Source organism: Perissodus microlepis, chromosome 3 (assembly GCF_051167445.1).
Source record: "Perissodus microlepis isolate ML-2025 ecotype Zambia chromosome 3, ASM5116744v1, whole genome shotgun sequence".
NCBI lineage: Eukaryota > Metazoa > Chordata > Actinopteri > Cichliformes > Cichlidae > Perissodus > Perissodus microlepis.
In genome coordinates, this window is record NC_140463.1 from 11,764,243 (window position 1) to 11,775,011 (window position 10,769).

General features: G+C 42.5%; 1 protein-coding gene across 1 annotated transcript; it reads left to right on the forward strand.

Moving 5' to 3' along the window:
• The first annotated feature begins 9,334 nt into the window (after positions 1-9,334).
• On the forward strand, positions 9,335-10,357 carry LOC146389918 (uncharacterized). Its single transcript, XM_084920063.1, has 2 exons — positions 9,335-9,845; positions 10,023-10,357. Exons 1-2 carry the CDS (start codon positions 9,335-9,337, stop codon positions 10,355-10,357), a joined length of 846 nt encoding a protein of 281 aa, XP_084776189.1.
• The last annotated feature ends 412 nt before the right edge of the window (positions 10,358-10,769 follow it).

Here is a 10,769-nt window from a genome sequence, read left to right on the forward strand (position 1 = left end):
TCATACACTGCAGGAAAAACAAAAATAAATATTATAGTGCAAATTTGCAAAAAAAAAGCATATGGATCAAAACAAAGTCATACATAACTTTTAAAAACACCAGTATAGGCCCATAAGGCCCTGATGGTAAAAAACTACATTTCCGCGAAAATGACGTCACTTCCGGTTTCGGGCAGGTCATGGCGGACATGCGATAGTTCACGCTGATGGACATAGGAAGTGTTATGAACAGCTGATCGGATCGGCAAAGCGTGTTTCTGGAATATTATGTTTTTGTTGCTGCAAATGCTTTTTATGCAGTTTTTGCAAAGCTATATGTGGAAGGAAACCGTGACCTAGGACAAGCTGATGGCATAAGATGTAAGTACAACTCCTCCGGTTTCATATGCAAAAAAAATTATTGCGCTAGCTCACGTGGTTGCAGTGCTACCGGGATTTAAAAGTAGTTGCGCAAAACGGAGCGTGCCCGCTCTGACCGGCTTTAAAGGGTTAATTCCCGATCAGCTCTGGGTCTGGTTGAATTGGAGTGTAGTCACCGTGTCTACCCTTTAGGGCTAAGCCCCGGGTGTATAAAATGTCTGGCTCCACCCCTGCTTTGAGACACACTTATTTCACACAGATATAGTCCAACACTGTTGCTTAGTAAAGTTTTCTAGATTGTTTCTATTTTTATGATTAATAATGACAGTAAAACAACAAATCACAGACAAAAAGGAAGCTCTGACCCAGTGAAAGAAGAATAAATCCTCATCAACTTTCTCACATCTGCGTTGAAATTTGATTTAAAAGAACGGTGGTTGGTTTACATTGTTATATGCATAGATTTATCCAGAAGTCCCAAATACTACACCACTGTTATTATGAACAGCTGATAGGATCGGCAAAGCGTGTTTCTGGAATATTATGTTTTTGTTGCTACAAGTGCTTTTTATGCAGTTTTTGCAAAGCTATATGTGGAAGGAAACCGTGACCTAGGACAAGCTGATGGCATAAGATGTAAGTACAACTCCTCTGGTTTCATATGCAAAAAAAAATTATTGCGCTAGCTCACGTGGTTGCAGTGCTACCGGGATAATAAAAATAGTTACGCAAAATGGAGCGTGTCCGCTCCGACCGGCTTTAAAGGGTTAATTGTTGTGACACGTGTTAGAAATGCAGAGAGGTGCGCTCGATTTGCCACACGGAGCAGCGCGAGAGTAAAGCACGAGGGAGGGGCTAATAATCGGCTCAGTCATTTTTAATGATCGTTGAAAGCCCAGATCGTAATCAAGATTAAAATTCGATTAATTGAGCAGCCCTAAGTCTAGTTAATATATACCCTAGTAAGTTATAGTATTCTTTACTTTGGGAAGGTACCATCTGTGCAGTCTGCAATTCTGTTGAAGAAAGATGTTGAATCTATTTAATTACTGGAGAAAAATAATAGATTTATGTGCATTTGTTTTATACGTGCATTAAATTTAAATCGGTTTTGTTAGTTAAGCATCTTGAGGCAGAGGGTGCGGGAGTGGTTCCCTACTTTTTTTCTTTTCTTTTTTTGCTGAGAGTTGGCAACCCTTTTAGTTATAGGTATATGTAATTATAAATTGGGTGTTACTGTTTAGAATACCAGAATAGGGAAGGTGGTGTAGGTTTAAGCTTATTATAAAGGCTTTAAAGGATTTATGACTTTTCCTATAATACCATGATGGGCCGGTCACTAGTCAAAATGACGGTATTTTGTCCCAGTCCAGCCCTGCTGAATTTGAAGTTATTTTTATTTTTGTATGATACCTGATTTATATTGAATATGGCTGAAGTAAACTAAAGTCTAAAATACTTAGTCATTTGTTTAATTGTAATTTAGCATTATATAACTCACATATAAAACTATCAATTGTAATTTTAAATGGTTTAAAAGCATGTAGAATAGCATATGTAGGCAAGTACATTTCTCCTTTTGTTATCAAGAAGCAAAGACAAAAAGGAAAAAAAAACTGAATCATTCGTCCCCACCAATGCCAAAACAAAATCTACGCCCTTGGTGTACTCTATGTAGTATTTTGCACTGAATTTTTGGAAGTTTTGGTCTAAGTTAACTGATAAATCCACTTTCCATTTTGCAAGAGGAGGTGATATTGATTCATCTGTTTTAGAAAGCATTCTGTATATTTTGGAAAGTAATTTTGGGGTTTTAAGAGTAAGAAATTGTACCACACTTGGTGGTGTTTGTAGTTCAACTTGACCTGGCTTAAATTTCTTTTTTACTATGGATTTAATTTGTTGATATTCTAAAAAATCTTTTCTTGTTGATCCCATATTGTGTAACTAGTCTGTCAAATGGAATAAATTCTGTTCCTTCTAATATATGTTCTAAATATTTGATTCCTTTACCACTCCAATCTGGAAAGTTTATCATATTATTGTTTTGTAATATATTGTAGTATAATGTAATATATAGATATTGGTTTGTGAGTTTTGGAGAAAAAGTAACACATCATCCGCATAAAGGCTGATTTTATGTTTCACGTTCTTGCATTTTAGGCCCTTAATTACTGAATTCTGTCTAATTGCTGCTGCTAGTGGTTCAATAAAAATTGCAAACAGTGAAGGGTAAAGCACCTGCCTGGTGCCCCTCAGGAGACAGAAGCTGGAGGATGTTTGGTCATTTGTTTTAACACAAGCTGTTGAGGAATTGTATAATATTTTTAACCAGTTAATGAAAGAGGATCCAAAACCAAATTTGTGTAAAGTTGCAAATAGAAATTTCCAGTTAACTCTGTCAAATGCTTTTTCTGCATCTAAAGAAAATATTGTCCGTCAGTGACGGACAAAGTAAGCGACTCGTGTTGTAACTGACGTCAGACGCCGGAGATTTTGGTGGAAAATTAAAGCGAGTGGTAGTTTAGAATTGAACATATTCCTTTAAGCTTCGTTATTACCAAATACACTTATCAATTGTCTTATAACTAACAACATTTGTCTAAATCGTCTCCAACACCCTAGAGAACAACGGGGAGAGTTTAGAGGCTCTCCAAGATTACATTGATCAGTGCTTCCAGGACCTAGGACCAGAGTACATCTTCCCCGGCCAAATCTGAGACGCCGTCGTCGAAAAGATGTCGCCCGGCAGATTCCCCCGGCACAACATCACCAGCCGGCAAAGATATTGCCGACATACTGGAGTCAATCGACAAACGATTGTCCAGTTTCGATGCAAGGCTGTCCTTGGTGGAGATTCTACACCGGGAATTTAAATCCTTGCGAGAATCCCTGGAGTTCAGCCAACAGCAGGTGGAAACGCTCGCTGCTGAAAATGCCACGCTAAGGGAGTCGGGGAAATGTCTCAAAGAAAATGTTACCCAGCTAAATACAGAAAATAAAAAAAATAAAAGAGACAGTTATTGATCTACAAGCTCGTGGCATGCGTGATAATCTTGTATTTTCTGGTATCCCAGAAGCCGCTGGAGAAGACGCAGAGACTACAGTAAAAAAGCTTCATCTAAACCCACCTGAAGCTACCGGAGGACACGGTGAAGAACATCGCCTTTGATAGAGTGCATTGCATCGTCCCCATGCGGGCTGCGACCGGGAGACCACGTCCTATTGTGGCCAAATTCGGACACTTAAAACAAAAGGAACAGGTGAAAAGTCGCGGCAGGGAATTAAAATTAAAACTTCAGCGTAAACGACCAGTTCCCAAAACAGATCATGGAACGACGCGGGGTCCTCTTCCCAATCCGACGTGGCTTCATTCAGAAGGGCTCCCGCTCTGTCATCGCTGTGGACTGGCTCTCCGTGGATGGACAGCTTTACCGCGACCCCGGCATCACTCCATGGCTGTCTTAACTTCACACCAGATTAAAAAAAAAAACAACAAAAAAAAAAAACTTCACACCAGATAAGAATCCGCTACACCCTTTCCCTATCCACTCACACTAACTTGCATTAACATCTGTTTAACTTACCAGTATCAAATCGCATCTTAAGTGTGATATCATAGCAGAATTAACACCGTCACTCTCCGTCAATGGCTTAATTGGAATGTTTCGGGGGTTTTTTTCTTCTTGTTTTTTCCCTCTTTTTTCCCCTCTTGTTTTTATGCTGCTCACCCTTGTCCTTGGTTTCTTGCTTTTTTATTTTCTTTCACTGCTTCGATCACCTGGTTCCAGACTCATCCACAAACAACATCCTTTATTTCGACACACACGCACAGCACGATCACGCACAGTCATGCGCTCAACGGCAGCGCATTTACATCAGTCAGACAGCGCACACGGTCGTATAGGATACACACACTTAAGCCAAGCCTACTCATATTAGTAAATATCCACACACATAGTCAGACTCAGGGAGCATCTCACCACACATTTTTTTCTCCTTCTCTTTATTTACAAACAAGTGATGTGTTCTCTCCACTTGTCTAAGCGACACACACAGCATACATCCCTAGTTATACACAGACATCTGAGGGTGCACTAAGATTTGTTACATGGAATATAAATGGAGCTGGCTCCAGAGAAAAGAGGTTAAAAATATTTAACCAACTCAAAAAACTACAGGCAGATGTTGTCCTTTTACAAGAGACCCACAGACCTCTTAGAGGTTCGAATGAACTTAAAACACCTGAGTTTCCTAATGTGTTCTCAGCTTGTTATAATTCTAGACAAAGGGGAGTAGCAATTCTAATACATAAAAATATTAATTTCACAGTACTCGATACAGTTATAGATCCAGAGGGCAGATTCTTAATCATCAAACTATCTTTACTTAATAAAAAGCTATGTATTGTAAGTGTATATGGTCCAAATGTTGATGATCCCTCATTCTTTCATGTTTTTTTCAGTGCACTCTCTGAACACTTAGATGGCACACTTGTTCTTGGAAGCGACCTCAACCTTTGACTAAATGAAGAAATGGATAGGCTCAATACAGCAGGAACTCAGCGTAATTGGCAGTCCACAAATATAATCAAACAGTATATGAGCGACTTTGGTCTTTGCGATGCATGGCGCTCCCTTCACCTCACCAGTAAGGAATATACTTTTTTCTCACATGTCCATCACTCCTACTCTCGTCTGGATTATTTTTTGGTCAGCAGCTCACTGCTGAGCGACATTTCAGACACTGAGATTCACCCTATAGCTGTCAGCGATCATGGTCCTTTATCTTTAACACTAATGAACAAGAATAATACTGCACCACGTAAAAACTGGAGATTTAATACATCAATGCTTAAAGATGAAGACTTTATTAAATATTTTAAAAAATAGTGGACTTCATATTTAGACTATAATGACACTCCCGGAACATCAGCTTCTGTTCTATGGGAAGCAGGGAAAGCTGTGATGAGAGGTAAAATAATTTCTTTCTCATCACATAAAAAGATAGAAGAAAACAAAAATATTCAGGAATTAAAAAAACAACATGAAATCCCTAGAAGAAGCCTACATGTCCCACCAAGATCAACAAATATTGAACAAAATACACAAAACAAAACTAGAATTAAATGAGATAATTGATAAAAAAAATAATAATAATAATTCTAATAATAATTCTTAGTACAAAGACAACGCTTACAAAATTATGAACATGGTAATAAATCCGGTCAATTTCTAGCAAACCAGCTAAAAATAAATGAAGAAAAAACAACTATATGTGCTGTTCAAGATTTATCTGGGAACACAATATATGACCCGAAACAAATAAACAACATTTTCAGGGATTTCTATAAAACGTTGTATTCACCACAAATAAACCCATCTAAAAAGGAAATTGATCAGCTTTTGGACAACATAAATCTTCCAAAATTATTAGACACTCAAGCAATGGCAATGGATTCACCACTGACGCCAGGTGAACTCCAGGAAGCCCTGATAAGTATGCCCAATAATAAGGCTCTAGGTCCAGACGGCTTTCCTGCAGAATTCTACAAAGAATTCTGGACAATTCTAGCATCAGTTTTTTACAGAACGTTGTTGGAAATCAAAGAAAACGGCAGACTTCCATCTAATATGAATTCTGCAAACATTAACATCTCCTACATCAATGTTACTTATGTAGCCATCAAATCACAACACCGGTGGACTCGGGCTCTTTATATTGTAAGGTAAAGATCCAACAATCGTAGAGAAAAAACCTCAACAATCACATGACCCGTATGAGAAACACACAGAGAAAAACTGAAGCACTCCAGGGTGAAAAACACTCAATATCCTCAAGTTGATCTGTAAACATGAACAAATCTGACATAAAAACACCCACAAGTAAGGTTTTACATCAAGTTATCCTGTCTGGAGAACATGTGATGTTAATATCCCTTAAAAAGTTATCTTGAATTGACGGTACTGATCTTCTTGGTTACTTCTTGGTTATTGACGGTACTGATCTCCCTAACCCTAACCCCTAACCCTAAAGTCAAAGTAACAAAGACATTCAAATTAAGTAGAATTTGAAGCTCTACCTCTCCTAGCGAGCTTGTGTCAGAGAAAACAGGTGATTAGATGTTCACTTTCACCTCCACAAATGTCCTCCTTTTTGGAGTCACTGTTTTTCACAGAGAACAGAAACAGAAAGTATCTGCAGAATCTTTTTGTACTCAAAACAAAGTCATGATTCAAACTTTAAGAATCTAAAGAACGTCTCACTGCCTGAAGGTAGATTCTAGACGTTAAAAATGTCGATAAGCTTGTTTTTATTCATCCATTTATTTATGGGGATGGGGATGGGGATGACTGTGGAGTGTTTCCACAGCTGGGGGACGGTGTGACTGTCGATTGAGTGTTAAAATAGAGTCCGGAACACACTTCCTAGTTGCCCTGCACAGTGCCTCAGAACTCGACTGCTGATGTTGTCAGGGCTGGGTGAGCTCTTCTCCCTGGTCCTGCTGAGGGCTCTCACCACGTCATCAGTATTGAAGGTGAGTGCAGAGCTGCCAGGTTTGAGTGAGGATCTGGACTCCTCAAGCTGGGTGACAGTGTCCGTCTCAAACCTGGTGTAGAAGGCGTTGAGGTCATCAGGGAGGGAGGAGGGGTTGCTGCCCTGCACCTGGATGGATCTGGGGGTGGTGACCACAGGATTCACAGAGGCCATGGTTTTGAGGTCCTGCCAGGCTGAGTGGAGGTCCCCTGTGGCAAATTTATTTTTCAAGTGTTTTTATACTCCATTTTAGCAGTTTTTATTGCCCTCTTGACCTCACTGTTGACCTCCTTTTTGTCCAGTGCAGAGCCGGTAAAGAAAATCCTCTTTTTTTTTATTAAGGATTTACTTGAGCTCCTTGATGATCCAGGGTTTGTTGTTTGGGTAGATGGTGACTGTTTTTGAGGGGATAATGTTGTCAACACAGAAGGAGATGTATGATGTCACGGTGTCAACTTTTTCGTCGATGTCATCAGAGGAAGAAAATAGGCTGACCCAGTCAGTGGCTTCGAAACATCCTTGTAGGGTGAGGATGCTTTCCGATGTCCACTGCTTGATGTTTTTGGTGACCTTTTTAATCCTCTTGAAGACTGGGGTGTAAGAAGGGGCCAGCAGGATGGTGTGGTGGTCTACTGAGCTAAGAGGGGAGGGGTAAGGCTTTAAATGCATCTGGTACAGAGCCATAGCATTTGTCCAGAGTCTTCCCCTGACAAGTGCTGCATGCAACATACTGTTGGTATCCTTTAACCCTTTAAAGCCGGTAGAACCCGAATCGTGTAAGCTAGCGCAATAAAGTTTTTTGCATATAAAACTGGAGGAGTTGTACTTACATCTTATGCCATCAGCTTGCCCTAGGTCACGGTTTCCTTCCACATATAGCTTTGCAAAAATTGCATGAAAAGCGCTTGCAGGAACAAAAACATAATATTCCACAAACACGCTTTGCCGATCCGATCAGCTGTTCGTAACACTTCCCACATTGAAACAGACGTCAGCGCGAATGATCACATGTCCGCCATTACTGCCCGAAACCGGAAGTGACGTCATTTTCGTGGAAAATGTAGCTTTTTACTTGTAGGTGTTAAAAGCCTATACTGGTGTTTTTATAAGTCATGTTTGACTTAATGCTTTTCTGAATAGTTTCTGGGATGCTTAGAACTCGAATTGCACTGCTGGAAATAGTTTATTTTGATGCACATGCTGTTTTCTTTGCAAATTTGCATCATAGGATTGTTTTTCGTTTTTCCTGCAGTACATAAAAATTGGTGCATCTCAAAAATAAAACTATGAAGACACTCAAACTAAATTTCCTGTTGTTGTAAACTATTTTTTGCAACATTTTTGTATTTAAAGTTTTGAGGGATAATCCTCTTAAATTTCTCTAAGCAGAAATATATGTAAAAAAAACCAAAAACGATTTTCAATGTTTTTGTAGTTTATTTCACTTTTTTGCAATTAATGTAGTGTGAAGAGAAAATTATTAGAAAGGCAAATGAAGTCACACTCAGATATCTAATTTTTTACATGCGCATGGGCGGTCACGGTCCGATCTGCTCTGCTGTCAAAGTGCGCACAACAGATGTGACAGAAAAACCGCCCAGGGCTCTCAGCGCATTCAGCAAGCTTACAAGGAAGTTGGAGTGTCATGTTCAGAATACAAAAACATTTCCATAATAGGAGAAAAACTGTTCGCTTATCTGCTGAAACAGGAGGTAGCTTGGTGTCACGATCCTGGGTCTTATGACCCAGTGTTTTGAGTTTTAGTTCTTTTGATGTTTATAGTGTATGTTTAAGCTTATTAGGTTTCCTATGTTCATTTGCTTATTAGCTCCCCCTTGTGTTTTCAACCCCTGTGAAGTCCCCCTTGCCCTTCGTGTGTTTCATGTCTGTTGTCTTATGTTGTCATGTCTGCCTCTCATGTTTCCTGTTTTATTTTGAAGAGATCTTGTGTTTCTATATTATGGATTATGTTTTGAGTCCTTTGTTGTACTGTTTCTTGTTTCCCTAGATTTCAGTTATGGTTATCATAGGTTTTTGGCTTTGTAATATGGCTTCCCTGTGCTCAATGTTTTGTCTACTGTGACCTCTTTGTATCATGTTTCTGGTCCCTATGTTCTGTCTTCTCAGTTGCTGTTAAGTTTGCATGTTTAGAGCTCAGTCAGTGTGTTTCCTGTTTTACTTTGAAGGTCCATGTCTCATGTGAGTGTTTCTAGTTTTGCTTCCCTTGTCTCGTCCAGCCTGACTACTCCCAGCTGTGCTCTCCTTCTGTGTCTCATTCCCTCGTTATCCCTCTGTGTATTTAAGCCCTGTGTTTCTCTTTGTCAGTGTCGTAGTCTCCCTCATGGCTGTGTTTCCCTGTGTGTCAGTTTATCCATGCCCCAGTCTAGTTTTGTTATATTTTTGTGCCATTCTGCAATAAGGGAGCCCGTCCAGCCTCATGCCACGTCGGCTGGAGGGCCCGAGGAGCCCGTCCAGCCTCATGCCACGTCGGCTGGAGGGCCCGAGGAGCCCGTCCAGCCTCATGCCTCGTCGGCTGGAGGCCCCGAGGAGCCCGTCCAGCCTCATGCCTCGTCGGCTGGAGGGCCCGAGGAGCCCGTCCAGCCTCATGCCACGTCGGCTGGAGGGCCCGAGGAGCCCGTCCAGCCTCATGCCTCGTCGGCTGGAGGCCCCGAGGAGCCCGTCCAGCCTCATGCCTCGTCGGCTGGAGGGCCCGAGGAGCCCGTCCAGCCTCATGCCTCGTCGGCTGGAGGGCCCGAGGAGCCCGTCCAGCCTCATGCCACGTCAGCTGGAGGTTCAGGAGAACCACACCAGCCTCATGCCACGTCGGCTGGAGGGCCCGAGGAGCCCATCCAGCCTCATGCCTCGTCGGCTGGAGGCCCCGAGGAGCCCGTCCAGCCTCATGCCTCGTCGGCTGGAGGCCCCGAGGAGCCCGTCCAGCCTCATGCCTCGTCGGCTGGGGGCCCCGAGGAGCCCGTCCAGCCCCATGCCTCGTCAGCTGGGGGGTCCGAGGGGCCCATTCAGCCTCCTGTCTCCGCTGGGGGGGTCCGAGGGGCCCGTTCAGCCACCAGCTGCTCCACCAGCAGCCTCATCCACGTTTGCAGCAGCCGTGTCTTCATCCACGCCAGCTGCGGCCTCCGTGTCTCCGCCCACGCCGTCGCCTGGTCCAGCTCCAGCATCGGCTGCCTCATCCTCGCCAGCTGCGGCCTCTGCTTCTGCTACGCCTGGTCCGGCCTCTGCACCTCGGGATCGCCGGCCACTTTCCGGGCCACCAGCTGGACGCCACCGCCGTCGAGGTCGGCCCCCTGAACCGTTTCTACGCCGCTGCCGTCCGCACGGTCGGCCCCCGGAACTGTTTGACCATGAACTCCTGTGCCGTCGGCCTCCGGGCCAGCCCCCTGATCAAATGAACTATGAATTTCTGGACCGTCACCCTCCGGGTCGGCCCCCTGAGGAGTTATGAACCGTTCCCTGCGCTCCTGTGCTTTTGATGGACATTTTGTTTTTGTGTCTCGTTCCCTCGTTATCCCTCTGTGTATTTAAGCCATGTGTTTCTCTTTGTCAGTGTCGTAGTCTCCCTCATGGCTGTGTTTCCCTGTGTGTCAGTTTATCCATGCCCCAGTCTAGTTTTGTTATATTTTTGTGCCATTCTGCAATAAAGCAGCTTTTTGAGTTTTATTCCTGCGTGGTGAGTTTTGCGTTTGGGTCCTTCTCCTGCCTGTACACAGCCGAAACATGACAGCTTGGTATGTATAGAAACTTAAACATTTCCTTAAAAGGAGAGTAAGAGAGAAAAAGAGAGACTTAAACATTTAAAATGAAGCTACAACTTAAACATAATCACAAAACTAAAAAAATATCTTATCATTCCCTCC

Bases quoted from the DNA above. Each gene is read 5' to 3' on its own strand.
- LOC146389918 (XM_084920063.1), top strand. From the start codon at position 9,335: ATGCCACGTCGGCTGGAGGGCCCGAGGAGCCCGTCCAGCCTCATGCCA. The intron at 9,846-10,022 runs GTCGGCTGGGGG...CATCCACGCCAG, and splicing joins CCCGTCCAGCCTCATGCCTC to CTGCGGCCTCCGTGTCTCCG.